This window comes from Sphaeramia orbicularis, chromosome 1 (assembly GCF_902148855.1).
Source record: "Sphaeramia orbicularis chromosome 1, fSphaOr1.1, whole genome shotgun sequence".
NCBI classification, from domain to species: Eukaryota; Metazoa; Chordata; class Actinopteri; order Kurtiformes; family Apogonidae; genus Sphaeramia; species Sphaeramia orbicularis.
In genome coordinates, this window is record NC_043957.1 from 20,362,078 (window position 1) to 20,377,478 (window position 15,401).

The following is a 15,401-nucleotide window of genomic DNA, read 5'->3' on the forward strand; positions in this document are numbered from 1 at the left end:
GGTAGTTTTAATCGCACACGCCCCTTTTTAACTGTAATTATCAGAAAATACATTCATACGTAAATATTTCTATGTTTTATTGTTAGCTTTAGGGAGTGGCAGCCACCGCATGGTTAGGCTTAAGATGCACAAGGTTGTATTAATACCGAAAAAGTTAGCAAAGATATGATAAGAATGAAAAAAATATATTCATTAATTAAACAAAATCATGATCCAACATTAGCCCTAACCTTTGGGATTTCACATAGCCACCATCCACCCCAACAACCTCCTGACTATTGAGGAAAGGCAAAAAAAAAAACTTCTGTCGACTGGGTTTGTTAAAACTCTATATCGTTGATGTACACGTATTGATACAGAATGTATGGTTTGTTGTGGTTTTGCTTCAGATATATTGAGATTACACATATCCATAGTTTGCAGAAATGTACAACAACGACATTTATCTGGTGATTGCATTGGTCATTTCATACCTAACAGCAACAGAACTGTTATTATGTGCAAAAACTGTATAATTTATTTTCTTAATATATATCTACAGTCCCACCAAATCGTCTTTAAGGCTGTACACAACAATTGCATTCGGTGCCGTTTTCACAGACATAGATGGTGACATTATCCTGTTGATACCTGCCAGCATTTCTTCACACAAACTGTATGTTCCCACAGTGCACTGTAAAAACAAGGCCTGACCTTTTCTCTGAGCAAAAATACAATCTAAAGCATTAGCAAAGCAATAAGAGAAGAAGAAAATAGTGTAAACATCAAACTCATTGTAGTTTCATCCTGCTGCGTTATTGTCTTATTCATGTTTGACTAATCAGCTTACAAGTCCAACTGATGATTTGACTGGTGTACAATGTTGCTGTGTTGCAATCAATTCTTTTTACTCCTAAGTTATGCTCCAGCCTGAGAGTAGATGATAATCATACTCTTCCCCTGCAGTGCTCATTCAATCATTTCTCCACTTCGAAAACCTGCAATACTCTGAGCCCATCAGTGTAGAAGTCAGACATGGATCCCTTGTGCATTTGATTTTACTGAGCACAGACTACAAGTGTAACAGAAGAGACAATGTTGACCAGATCACTATATCCTCAATACAAGCAGGGGATTAACCTGTACTGTCAACAGCAAACTGTGAACGAGGAGTTCTGGATGAAAAAGAAAAAAAAAAAAAAAAAAAATCCTCCATGCTTCGACATAAGTTAGTCTGCAGCATTCAGAGGCTGGTTGTGTCAGTTGTTTCATCTTCAGTGGTTCCAACCTGAGAGTAGGTGTGTGATATTTTGCTTCTGTGCTGCCCAGTGTAACAGAGCATGTCTCTGCCCCTGGTAATAATATCTTTCTTATCAGCTAACAGACCATATATTCTGTCGCCAGAATGCCTCCTCAAAGGCAGCACATCTATTTCCACAGACTCCATTCTTAAAGGTAATGATCCAGCGTTCTCATTCACAGAGTGTCTTCTTGTAGGTAGGAAGTCTCTGTGTATGGAGTGATGTAGTGTGTGGAGCTGGCAAGGGAACAAAGAGCCATCACACACACTGGGACTGGAGCGACACCAGTCTGAGATACTGTGGTCAGATCCTCCTCGGCTGTCTGAGCTGTCTCGAACCTTCTGCCCTAAGCCCTGGGCTCTGGCCAAGCTAAAAAGTCTGGGGATCGTAACCATGGAAGCAGAGGCTACCATGGCAGCAGCAGCAATATGATGATGCTCAGCAGAAGTCACTTTACTGTCTGTAATCACTACAGAAGGAGACGTCGCCGCAGCTGATCTGGAGAATGTAGATGATCCAAATAAAGCTGCCACTTTCTCATAGTATCGAGTCCGAATGACTTTAGCTGAGCGGTACAGGTCTCCTATGAAGCAGTAGCAAATTGGGTTAAGACTGGAGTTTGTCAGACCCAGCCACTGGGCAAATGGACGTGTCTGCAGGAGCCAAGATGGTGGCCTTTGCTCACAGTCGATCCAAAGGTCAGCCAGATAGAGCGGCAGCCAGGACACTGCAAACAGCAACACCAGACACACCACCATCTTGGCAATTTTCTGCCGAGTCTTGAGGCGAGAGACATGCAAAGCCTGGCTGCGAGGGTCAAGATCTGAGAATGTGGATTTCTTCCCTCCCCAGAGCCGCCTCCCGGTCAGGAAGCCTATGGTGAGGTTGAAGGTCACTGGCAGGCAGTAGAGCATCACAAACAGCAGTACATTGTATCTGCGGAGGGAAAGTGAAACAATTAGTCTCCGACCTGCAGAAGTGTGAGGCTAAAATGTATGTGATAGATCTAAAACGCAACATAAACTACATTAGTTCAAACATGGTGCTAACACTTAACCCAGTGTTTTTCAACCTTGGGGTCGGGACCCCTCGTGGGGTCACCTGGAAATCAAATGGGGTCGCCTGAAGTTTAAGATGCTGCAGCTCTTTCATAATACATAGTTTGAGTTATTGTTTGTTCAGTATTAATTGTCAGCCTTGTAAATCCAAGCTGGACTGACTGTACATATCCTGACCAAGGAAAATAAAAGTCTCACTTTGTGCAGTAATCTACACCTGGCTTTTCTGCCTCCGTCCATAATAATATACATTATATAGACTAAATGTCATCTAAAATTAATGTTTATTTGCTTTATTTGTTTTATTTGCAACATAGTTTAGAAAACTATTACATGATCAAAAACAAATTAATTTTAGCAAAAAAAAAAAAAAAAGGCTCCGTTTTGAATGTCTGGGGTCACTAGAAATTTGTGAAGTTAAAATGGGGTCATGAGCCAAAAACGGTTGAGAACCACTGACTTAACCCTTTAAACCAGGGGTGTCAAACTCAATTTAGTTCAGGGGCCACATTCGGCTAAATTTGATCTGCTGTGGGCCGAACCAGTAAAATATTAACATAATTATATATAAATAATGTCAACTCCATACTTATCTCTGTTTTAGAGCAAAAAAAAGTTGATTTACATTATGAGAAAGGTTTACATCTGCAAACTATCTTTTCAAAAGATGTGAATAACATGAACAAACTGAAAAAAATAAGTGTGATTTTAACAATATTCTGCCTCAGTTTATCATTTACACATGTACATTATAACATACAGATCACAGTGGATCTACGAACACACAAAACATTTAGTAACAGGCAGAATCTTGTTAAAATTGTACTTACTTCTCTTAAGACATTTCAGGTTGTTCATATTTGTCCAGGTTATTTACATTTTTTTGTGAAATTATACTTTATTTTAGTGTAAATACATGAAAATATTTATTTACAAAGAGAAAAATTTAGAGTTGTCATTATTTATATGTTGTTATGATAGTATTTTAATGAATCCTGCCCACTTGAGATTGAATTGGTCTGAATGGACCTGAAATAAAAGGATTGTTAATATCTTAGTGTAATTTTTGCATTTCACAAATTCATCCCAAGGGCTGGACTGGACCCTTTGGCGGGCCGGATTTGGCCCCCTGGCTGCATGTTTGACACCTGTGCTTTAAACCCTAAGCCTTAAATGGTCTGCCTGGACTTTTTTCTTATTTTGATTAACTAAAAGGTTAGAAAATATGCTGTGAGCAGTTTTTTTACCCCCCACAAATTTCAGATACTACAATTTACTGCACGTTATAATTCTGCTAAAATGGCTTTTTTCCCAACTTCTAGTGCATGCATGAGAGAAAATATTGTATTGACCCAAAAAAGACTACAAAGTGCAACGTCTCAGGTTTCAGAAACCGTTCGAATTTTTCCATTTGTACAAACAGTGAAAGAGTTACAGCCATCCAAACTGCATATGCACAGGGTGTGTCAGCGATGATACGTCAGGTTTTAAAGAGTTAAATGGGTCAGCAGTGACTTAGTGAGTGGGCGGCTAACAGATGTCATAAGTCCTCATCTATAGACAGAAAAAAAAAGTAAAAGCCATTTACTTCAAGGTGAAATGCCTAAGAACATAATAAGGTATGACGGCACATATATTCAAATATTGTGACTTGGAAATCATATATTTGACTAATGTGTCCGCAAAAAAAGTGACAGAAATGTAATGAATGTGTAAATCAGTACCTGTAGTAGAGAGATAAAGGGCTCCAACAACACAGCACAATATCCCATCACAGCTCTTTCTCGAAGAGCTGTGATATCACGTTTGACATCACATGTTATTTGGTCTCTGTTCTCTTTTCTTTTTATCTCTTTTGTGTCATTTTACAAAGTGGCATGTTCTGCTCTGAAATTTGAGTTGCTGAGAATGTCATCAAAAAGTAAATGCACACAAGGCATAGCTGGTAAACACATCCGTCACAGTGCTATAATACCACATGTAGAGCCGGCCCCACCCCTTCCATCGACGATTTACATACGCTTACAAAAGAAATCAAATAGCATTGTTTTTACCATTGTCTTTAATTTACAAAATAACATGTCACCCAATTTACATACTCAACAAATTACAAATACATACCAAACAATCTGAAATAAAATATGCATACCCTAACCACAATAATATGACTACAAAAATATACATGTTGACACCTTCGTCCATCCTTTTGTTGTGGAAATGTGAAGCTGTTTTGAACTTGAAATGGACCTCTATGGACTAACTCTCCTCATACTTGATCAGTTAGAGAAGATGTTAGAGCAGCCTTTGGTCCTGATGCTGCATCCAAGGAGGGCTCAAGGCAGCTGAAGTTGTGATATCCATTAATGGCCCAACATTTGCCGAGGCTGGACTTAAATATTTCAAAAGTGCATCTGAAGAGAGAAGAAGAGTGTTACAGCTATTGTGTTAAAATAATGATTCTTAAAAAAAAAAAAAAAAAGAAAAACCTGCATGTATAATTTTTTTCTGATATACATATTAGATTAGATACAACTCTATTGTCGTTACAGCGAAATGTTGATTAGCAGATGCAAAGAAGCAGTAAACTGCAGTTCAATAAGGCATGTGGGAATGCTAAGTTATGGAGTATTAATAATAATAATAATGATAATAATAATGTGTACTTTAACACTGATGTAAAGTTTAAAACAATTAACAGGCTTTAAACAATTTGAACTCGAACACAACAAACAACTAAGGTTAAAAATCTGATTTATAAAGAGGTGAAAAGGGAACAGCATTTTTATTGACAATTAAAAGCAGGAAAAAATGTTAGCTAGCCAGATGTAAATACAACAAATAATAAAAGTATGGATGAGGCCAATGTAGACAGGTTTAGGTTTAATCTGTACAAATGATCCAGTAAAGACCCCCCATGTGGTCCAGCTACAGGAATATCAAACTGGTTATTATTATGATTACTGACATACCATGCTGAGGCTAATCACTCAGAAGAAAGTTATTACCTTAACAGTCCACTGGGTTAAATAACTGAGTACAACTGATGCTTCATTTCATAACAGTATCTTTACTTTACCTCTTTCTTTCTTCCGTTTTTCCTCCTCTTCTTTGCTTTTTTTCCCTGTGCTCCGGACGGTTTCGGTCATTTTAACATGTTTACAAAGTTCTCTGGAGTTACGTTAATAAATTGGCCCCTCCCCCCACAGAGAGCGAGCAGGTACCGATCAGCTGGAGGAGGAGGGGGGAGGGAGCAGGGAGAAGGGGATTTATTGGTATTATCATTTTTACTGATATCAACTGGGCATTGATTTTCCATTTGAAGAGTTAATAGTAATAACTAGTTCAATAAAATTATATTGAAGGTGAATTATTTCCCAATTTTGTGGTGCCCCCTGGAGGCCATGGCGCCCTTAGCACTTGCCTATATTGCCTAATGGGCCAGCAGGCTCTGACGACATGCCAAAAAGTGACGGAGCAGCCACCACAATACTGACAGCAACTCCTGTTTACATTCTCACATGTGTCATGTCCAGTGGTGAAAGGTTATAATAGTTTTGGATTTTTCATTATATTTTAGTTTTATTTAGTTTTGACTTTTTTTTTCTCTAATTCAGTTAGTTTTAATTAGTTTTTAGAGCAGGTTTGCTAGTTTTTATCAGTTTTTGTTATTTTCTAAATGCTTAGATTTTTTTTTTTTTTTTTACATCTTTTATCTTCTTCGCCTTTGAATTCAAATAAATCCCAGACACCACTCTGCTGCTTTCTCCCAGTTTTAGTCTCCATGTTTCCAGATAGAGTGGGCACGAAAAGATGACTCTAAATGACAAGTGACAAGAAGTGCCAGACCGTTAAATATCATATGGTGCCAGCAGCGAAAATTGCTTGAGGAAAATAAATCGATTTCATATCAATCCGACATTGACAAAGACAAAAACAAAGGGAATTTGATCCATAATTTTTACACATTTTAGTTTGTTTTGTAAGCACACAATGCAGTTTCAGTTAGTTATTGTTTTTTTCTTTTAATTATAGTTTTTACTTATTTCAGTTTACGAAAATGTTTTTACAATTCAAGTTTTCCTCATGTCGTTAGTTTTCTTTAACGATAATAACCTTGCAGTGGTGTAGTCCAGGGTATACGGCAGTATATGGAGTATACCTATGTATTTTTCAGTCAGCATTGCGTATACCCGCTTCTAAATCCCGCTGATGCACACTATTCAGTAGTATCTGTGAGCCAAATTGCCCATGTTTTCCACTAGGATGGTGAAGCCATGACCCGCCCTACTCTGCCTTTAACCCTTTCACGCATAGTGGTCACTACAGTGGACAGCTATTCTACAACTGTTCTCTTGTGTATTCATGGGTTTAGTTGTTTTAGTTCCATATCAACCAACACAGTGGACACTTATGCATCATCTCATAAACTGCACTTCATACCATTACTGTAACTTTGCTGTTCTTGATTGGTTCTTGAGTGGAAATCAGTTGTTAATTGTTATTTTTTGCATATTATCTCCATGAAGTGAGTAATAACTAGTATTAGAATATGTTCAAATGTGAGAAAACATCAGATTAGCTGCATTAAACATGGTTTCATTTCACTGTTTTCATATCACTTTATGATATTGGGTTTTAAATACATGTTTCTTTGCTTCAAGAATAAAATTCATGGTGTAGCTGAGTGGACATTTTTGTAAATCTATGAAAAAAAACCTCAATCTCATTGTTTTTTTCATGCCTAAGGAGGAATAAAAACACTCAAAAAAAAAAAAAAAACTCAACTAAGGGTCTCATAATTCATGCATGAAAGGGTTAATTGGCTAGTACTTGGTACCTTCAATGATTAGATTGGTTAACTTTAGGCATGAGGACTGATGAGCCAATCAGAGGCAGAGTAGGGCGGGTCACATTAAGGAAAATATTGCTAATTTAGCTCTGGTCCTGATCAAGTCATGATAGTTTTATAATAGTGAGCAAATACTATTGATGGATTTTTGGGTAAACTAAATAAAATAGTCTTATATGTCACTGTTGCTAACACTGTTTTTCTGGACTACTTAAAAAAAAAAAGGTGGCAAAAATTGAGACTATACCCACTTCTCCAGGAACCACTACACCAGTGGTCATGTCTGTCTGGATCCTGTCTCATCAAAAAACTGCCTTTTTTTAAACACGTTGGTGGAAGGCAGAACAATAGAGACCAGGAGAGCAGGCAGAAAAACAGACACAGAATAAAGAGGAACAGTGAGATGAGGCGAGCAGTCAAAACAGTTTTGCTTCTGACAGATTTCCATTGGGTATGAAAACCAGGTAAAAGATGTGATGAAGGCAAACTGCAGCCAGAATGTGATGCAGCCGCTTCCACAAAGTTACTGTTTTACTGTCCAGCCTTTACACAGAACCTGAACCTGATCAAAACTTAATGGACAGAACAGGCTCATATAATCTATAATAAATGAGAGGCTTGGACAAACAGTATAATTTATAAGTAAGTATCATGGACTATTTTGGATATTCTGCATTAATTTCATCCATATTTCTGTCCATCTCCTGGAAGCTTACGGTTATGGACCAAATGTTGTAGTACCATCAGGTCAAATGGGGGCAGTGTTTAGATTTGAAGCGAATAATTCCCTGAAATGGCAGAACTTTTTCAAGAGCGATTGTGTGACTAACGGCACATTCACGACAAACAACCCCTCTGCCATCACCATGTTTGTTATTGGTGACTTTCTTCTTCTTCATCTCTCACAAATGTCTACTCTTGTTCTTGGTATTTAGCCAATATGTGAATTTAGAACAGCCCCTTCTGATGGACTGATTGTCAAACGATTATTCAAACACAATAGACAAAACGATAGAGACCTTTACACCATTTGGAATACCTATGTATAGCATAAATGAGCGTTAACCCTTCCGTGAATCATCATTGACTGCTTGGATGTATAAATGTTCATCTGCAGGTGTTTTTATTCAGAAATGAGTCACCAGGCTCTTCACTTGGCCCCTATTCTGTGGTTGGTATAGAAACCGTTTAAGGGCTGGTTCAGACATGAAGGAGTTCTAACCTTTTCTGCCATTTAAACCAAACAAGAAAAACAAAGTGTTATGCTGGGAGAGCGAACAGTTCAAATGTGGTTTGACAAAGTAATAAAAAGTCAATTTGAAAATAACAAAAAATGCTGAAACTTTTAATGTATTTTCTGGGAAGAATATGACAATATGAGAAAGCAAAGCCAACTGGAGATAAAGAAACTGGGCAACACTTCCTAAAGGTGTGGAATATATGCCTTTTACACAAATGGAATCCCCAAAGTAGCATTTCATTGTCCCCATCCATTCCTACTTTTGTATTCAATGGACTTTATTTCCTCTCATTAGGGGTTGTGGTCCTTGCTCATGAATCTCCATTTGGATGGAAAACTACCTTCTGAACTTGCCAACAGCAGTCATATGCATATCTACAAACATGATAGGATGTAGGTGTGTCAACCACTTCCTAACAAGCCTCACAAAAGTATATAAATGTATACCAAGCATATGGTTGAGACACAGAAATGCCCAAATTAAACTTAAAGTTGTAACAGGCAATATTTTTTTCATGGCATCATTGGACTAGCCTAACCTTACAGTACAGGGTGGGGAAGCAAAATGTACAATATTTTGAGGCAGGGATTGAAAGACAGTGTATGACCAATTAGTTTATTGAAAGTCATGAGAATTTATTTGCCACAAGAAAATTTACATAATAGAGAATGTTTTTATTCTATGTGTCCTCCTTCTTTCTCAATAACTGCCTTCACACGCTTCCTGAAACTTGCACAAGTGTTCCTCAAATATTCGGGTGACAACTTCTCCCATTCTTATTTAATACAGTCTACTCTCGTTAAACCGCCCACCGTTATACCGCCATTTCCGCTTATCGCCATCCGCCAGCCCAGTTCCATGCACAAACAACACTTATACCATTGATTTCCCGACCGTTATACCGCCAGCGTCGCGGCGCAGCACCTCCGAGGTGCGCCGCCGTGGCACCTCCGAGGTGCGGCTCCCAGTGTTGTCTTTTCCGTGGAAACCGGGTCGAAATGGCTCTTTGAGTGTTAAAGGTTGCCGATCCCTGCCTTACAACATAACAGAATCAAGATTTATTTAGAAACGCAATTAGAACGGGTTAACGGAGGCAGCATAGACATCATATAGTAAAGACATGCACATTATGGATGCAACCCATTGTAACGCCATTTTCGCTATACCGCCAATTTGGCCGTGAACGGAAGTTGGCGGTATAACGAGAGTAGACTGTAGTATCTTCCAGACTTTCTCGTAATAGTTTTGCTCATAGTCATTCTCTTCTTTCCATTATAAACAGTCTTTATGGACACTCCAACTATTTTTGAAATCTCCTTTGGTGTGACGAGTGCATTCAGCAAATCACACACTCTTTGACGTTTGCTTTCCTGATTACTCATATGGGCAAAAGTTTCTGAAAAGGTATGGATAATAGTGTTAGGTATGATTATGACATCGATATATGTTTGGTTTCAAAACAATTGACATAGTGCCTGCTGAGAAAAAACAACTAAATGTTCATTGTAAATTTTGCTTCCCCACCCTGTATATTGTGAATAAAGTGTTTTACTAGACTACATCTCAGCTCTGTTTTCGGGCATTAGAAGATCTATCCATGATGGATGACTTTGGCAAATCACAGGTCGGGGGCTGGTGGCAGGAGGCACCCATTTGGGATATTAAAGTACCTTACAAAACAGACTCAATGGTTCCATTTCAGATTAAAAAAAAACCTTAATGTTGGATGGAGACCTTTCCCCCACCCAGAAAGCTAAGTAAGGCTACATTAAGACTGCCGTCAAATGTGTCCCAAATCCGATTTTTTTGCCGCTATTTGACCTGACCTGTTGAAGATAGTTTGAAAGGCACAAATCCTTTTTTTTTCAAATCCAACCCAGGCCACTTTCATATGTGGTCCTAAATCTGACACATATCGGATATTTTGCAATGCGACGTCAATCTGAACGGCCAGGTCGCATTTATCCGACCTTTACAATCACTGAAATGCCAACACGCTTGCGAATAGATATAGGTCGCCGGAGATGAGTGTCTTGTCGTGAGAGTGTTACGGAGAGGCGGTCACAGATATATTTAAACCTTTCTTCTTGTCATTCGAAAATTATGAATGAAGTCTGTGTCAGTGAAGCCGCTAACATCACTATCCCACCACTCCTGACTCCGAATCCAGATATTCCGTTGTACAGACGTAGCAGCCATTGCACCACAAAAGGCCACAGCAAAAAACCTGGCTCTCCACTTTTTTAATCTTCTCCTTAAAATTATTTGACTGTTATGGCGCTGACTTCGGTTGTAGAGAAACTTTATCAGTGCCACATACACACTGATACGAGATGCCTCCATATTTACTTCTGTAAACTTAGTGCGTGCTGCGTGGTCACATATTACGACACTTCAGGGTCACATTCAGTTCAGACTGAGAACTGACAGAAGTTGTATTTAATTTGTAATATGAAGGAGCACACAAAAAATCGGATTTTACAAAAAAATCCAAACTGAGCATTAAGACCGTCTGTCTGAACATAGCCTAAGTGCTTTACTATCTTATGGCGTTTGACTGAGATATTGACACAAGCACCCACACTGACTGAAATCAGACAATAACTGATCATTTATATTGTTTGACTTACATGAAAATTACACCACAGAGACCAGAAGTTTATTCATTTTTTTTGGTCACTTTTGACCATTATCAGAGAGCCACCTGCTTACTGATGACTGTTTTTTTTTTTAATTTGAGAAGGGGTTGTCACCCTCGGCCCTCGCCACAGGGTATTGTCATCAGGTCGTTTTCTGTCTGTATGTGCAAAAACTTTGGCGTGGACTGAAGGCCAAGGGTTTTCAAGTGCGGGCACGTTACGATTAGTTATTGTTGACCAATAGTGACTTGAGGTACATACCCCTGTTTAAGGCGAGGCTGAGGCCACTCCTCCTGACACACCAAGATGGCAAACGTTCCAAAACTGATTTCCCTCCGGCGGTTCATGACTGCGATCGGAGCACACATCACCGAAGACACTATCCACACCACGGCCACAGTTGCCAAGATCCGTCGGCGGGTAAACATGGAGCGAGCACGCAACGGCGATCGCACACTGTAGTAACGATTCACGCTAATGACTGTCAGTGTTAAGACACTGGCTGAGACCGACACAGCCTGAGTGAAGGGCACCGCTCGACACAGGAGGTCCCCGTAGACCCAGGCTGTATAGATCTGACTACCCAATGTGATGGGCATGCACACGCACACTACAGCCAGGTCGCACACCGCCAGATTCACCAGGAGACTACGAGTGGCGCTGACCCCGGCCAGCCTCCGGCTACGCCTGTTGGTGAGGACTCGCAAGGACATTAAATTCCCAATGAATCCCAGAATAAAGGATATGCAGTACATGATGGTGAGAGCGATAGTGCTGGGCTCATGGAGAGTCCACAGCAGCATGTTCTCCAGGTCCGCCAAGTCATTAGAGGAAAAGGTGGAGAGGAACGAAGAAACTGAGGAGGAAGAAGATTGGGAGACAAGAGTGGATGTTTGCCTAAAGGATAAGGAGGAGTCAGTGGCATATAAGTGAGAGGGGGTGAGGGAGGAGTAGGGGGACATGGTGGGAGGCTGCAGGGAGGGCAGGGGTTGATGAAGAGAGCTGTGAAATCTGAAGGTGTGGTTTAGTCTGTCCTCATCCTGAAGCAGTGGAGAGAAGCTGGGCTGGACTGAGCTTCTGTCCAACAGCTGGTCCTGGGACAGATCCATGCTGCTCCCCAGTGGAAACACAACCAACAGCAGAGGAAGATTTGAGAATGTTTCCAATGTAAGGCTGGTTACATTAAAATCCATTCATATTGTCTCTATGAAAAAAAAAAAAAAAAAATCACCACAATTGGAAATCAAAAAAAGTCATATATCCAGTGCAAAAACTGGTCCCACATCCTGAAATTCAAAAATAGAAGCTGTCTTGTGTTGTCCTTTATATCTTTTCACAACGTAACTTCAAAAATCATTTAATTCATTTGCCAGCATCTTAAGGAACATCTGATGAGTCAGCTGGAGTCATGACGCTGGTCTGAGTATGATCCTTATGTAACATATGTACATTAAAACCCCAAGGGAGGTCCAAACCTGATGACGCCACCAGCTGTAAACAGACTTTCTCACTTTCGGTCCTTTGATAAACCTTATCCAGACCACTGATCCAGCTTCTCAGCTGCCCTCTGTATCTGTCTCCTCACACCTTCAGTCCATCACAGGATGCAATCAGATCTGTTTAGAGCAATAGAAAATATCAGATGCTATTTCCACCTGCAGCTACGGAGCAGAACAAACAACAGCGCCTAACACATTAATGGACAGAAAAACACTGAAATGCTTTTAACATCTCTTGGGGAGGTGTTTGGATCACAGCTTCTCCCACTTTAGTCAGGACACATTCAGTTAGAAGCAAAGCGGGGAAGGAATCTGCTCCAAAAAGGATTTCATGCTGACTACAAGCAAGAAAATCTATGAACGTAAAAATAAGTGATTCACTTTAAGCAGATATGTGTTTTATTGGAATGTTCAATGGTAAGCTGCAAACTATTTCAGTCAAATATTGAAGAATGAAAACTTAACATTTTATCCACATCATAAAAAAAAACAAAAAAAAAAACACATATAATGAATGAGAGGCAAAGAGGTGAATGGATACAACTAATGAGCTCATATTCACAGGATTGTTTACTGACCGTTCTTTTTGGAAGCTTGAAGATGTTGGAAAAGAAGCCAGGTGATGAGAGAAGATCCTCAACCGAAAAAACAGACACAATGTCAGAGTTTCTCCTGGATCATTTACAAGCAGTATACACTCTTTATAATCCGTCTTTGAGTCCTGGGCTACATCGGGGATTTGTTGATGTTGGGAGAGCTCCTTTGTGTTCCGTCAGCTTTTCTTTGACAGAAACGGCTCCTCAGATGTGAGCGCTGCCTGCTGCCGTCGGGAGCAGCGAGCCCATCCGCCACTGCAAGACTGAATACAGAGAAGAGGAAAGTCAGGGAGGGAGCAGCTGTTCTTCCTGACCCACAACACACACACACACACACACACACACACATACACACAAGACAGCACACTCACCCACACTGCTCCTACAACCGCTATGATCCACACAGTCAATTAAAAGTGGCTGCCATTCTTCTTGTCGCTCAAATGGCTTATTAACTTGTAGAAAAATCATCCTCTATTCCCTCAAGCCATGATTTTTATCCATATTGATCCAAGATACAGTATTATTCATACCTTTTTTTCATCTTTATACTTTATTTACGCCGACTGTTTTTAGTTAAACCAACTAAAAACAAAAACGTATATCTTAAAAAAAAAGCTATTGTATTTTGGATGCATGTTGGAAAATCAGTTTCTTTTATTCTCGCTGACCATGATCGCTGAGGTTTCAGTGTTGTTGAGTATCTTTAACAAGTCTGGAAGCCCTTTTACACAGCTCTGAAAACAAAAGTCCTGTAAATCAAAATAATGAGTTCATTTTTCATAATAATGAGTTACCATGACAAAATAATGAGGTAAGGTCTGAAAATGGTGACTTCGAGGAGGATCTCATAATTGGCAGATACTAAGTCATTCCTATAACACTCTCATTATTATGACTGAGTTTGTCTTTGGTTTGCAATGCTAAGATTTTATTTGTCGAGGAAAAACTTTATTTTCACGCCTGAAAGTCTATTTATACGTTTGATTTTGTTTTTACATTATAATTCTGGTACCAGACTAATATATCATCTACTGTATGCACTGTGTCTTGCATCTGTCTATAGCCCCTTTTCCACAGCATTTCTGTTACAGCACAGGTGTCAAACATGCGGCCCGGGGGCCAAATCCGGCCCGCCAAAGGGTCCAATCCGGCCTGCGGGATGAATTTGTGAAATGCAAAAATTACACTGAAGATATTAACAATCAATGGTGTCAAAATCATTTTAATTCAGTTTCCACATACAGACACATACAGTCCAAATTAGATTTCAAGTGCGTCAGACCACTAAAATATTAGCATAATAACCCATAAATGACAACCCCAAATTTTGTCTTTGGTGTAAAAAAAAGTAAAATTACATGAAAATGTTTACATTACCAAACTATACTTTTACAAAAAATGTGAATAACCTAAAAAAATATGAAAAAAAAAAAAAACGGAAATGTCTTAAGACAACTAAATGCAATTTCACCAATATTCTGCCTGTTACTAAATGTTTTTTGCAATTGTAATGCACATGTGTAAATGATAAACTATTAACCGAGGCATAACATTGTTAAAACTGCAATTGTTTTTCTTAAGACAATTCAAGTTGTTCATGTTATTTAGAATTTTTAAGGAAACTTTGTAGATGTAAACCTCATCATAATAGAATTTTACTTTTTTCACAGTTATTATTTTACTGGTCTGGCCCACTTGAGATCAAATTGGGCTGAATGTGGCCCCTGAACTAAAATGAGTTTGACACCCCTGTGTTACAGGAATACTTCACCTTTATTCCGGAATGATGTCTGCGTAAACAAAATGGTGGAATCACTTGGTCCCACCTTTATCACGGCTCTGTAACACCTCTGGAGGTAGTAACAGAGCAGTGATAAAGGTGGAATCATGATTCCGGAACGCTATGTAAAAGGAACGCCTCTTGTTCCACAACCAAGATGCGACGTTTTGATGACGTATTGCATCTGTGACCCCCACGCCTCGGGGATTTAAAAATGAGCATGGGACATGTACAGTAAACAAACATATCAACGCGACCAGGAAGATGTCGAACTGGGGAGACACAGAAACCCGCGAGCTGTTGTCACTTCAGGCGAAGGACTGTATCCATGCTAACATTTGTGGAACGGTAAAAGACTCTAGAGAGGTTAGCAACACCGCTATGCTTGGGGTATTTCTGACACGCAAGTTACACATCACACTATGCGCTGCAATGTGTCACCGCCCCTTTGATTCT

General features: G+C 39.4%; 1 protein-coding gene across 3 annotated transcripts; it reads right to left on the minus strand.

The window, feature by feature from the left end:
* Window positions 1-1,154: 1,154 nt before the first annotated feature.
* LOC115417560 (neuropeptide SIFamide receptor-like) lies at window positions 1,155-13,408 on the minus strand. Of its 3 annotated transcripts, XM_030131736.1 has the most exons (4): window positions 13,145-13,408; window positions 12,517-12,683; window positions 11,329-12,271; window positions 1,155-2,216 (listed from the first exon to the last, which is right to left on the minus strand). In XM_030131736.1, the coding sequence occupies exons 3-4, from the start codon at window positions 12,258-12,260 to the stop codon at window positions 1,223-1,225; spliced, it is 1,926 nt and encodes a 641-aa protein (XP_029987596.1). In that variant the 5' UTR covers window positions 12,261-12,271; window positions 12,517-12,683; window positions 13,145-13,408; the 3' UTR covers window positions 1,155-1,222. The 3 variants fall into 3 exon arrangements, with proteins under 3 accessions (XP_029987596.1, XP_029987466.1, XP_029987520.1); XM_030131606.1 differs by having other exon boundaries at window positions 11,329-12,683; XM_030131660.1 differs by having other exon boundaries at window positions 11,329-12,683; window positions 13,129-13,408.
* Between the last annotated feature and the right edge of the window lie 1,993 nt (window positions 13,409-15,401).

Bases quoted from the DNA above. Each gene is read 5' to 3' on its own strand.
- LOC115417560 (XM_030131736.1), bottom strand. From the start codon at position 12,260: ATGGATTTTAATGTAACCAGCCTTACATTGGAAACATTCTCAAATCTT. The intron at 2,217-11,328 runs GTATGTACCTCA...TTCCCTCCGCAG, and splicing joins CAGCCTCGCCTTAAACAGGG to ATACAATGTACTGCTGTTTG.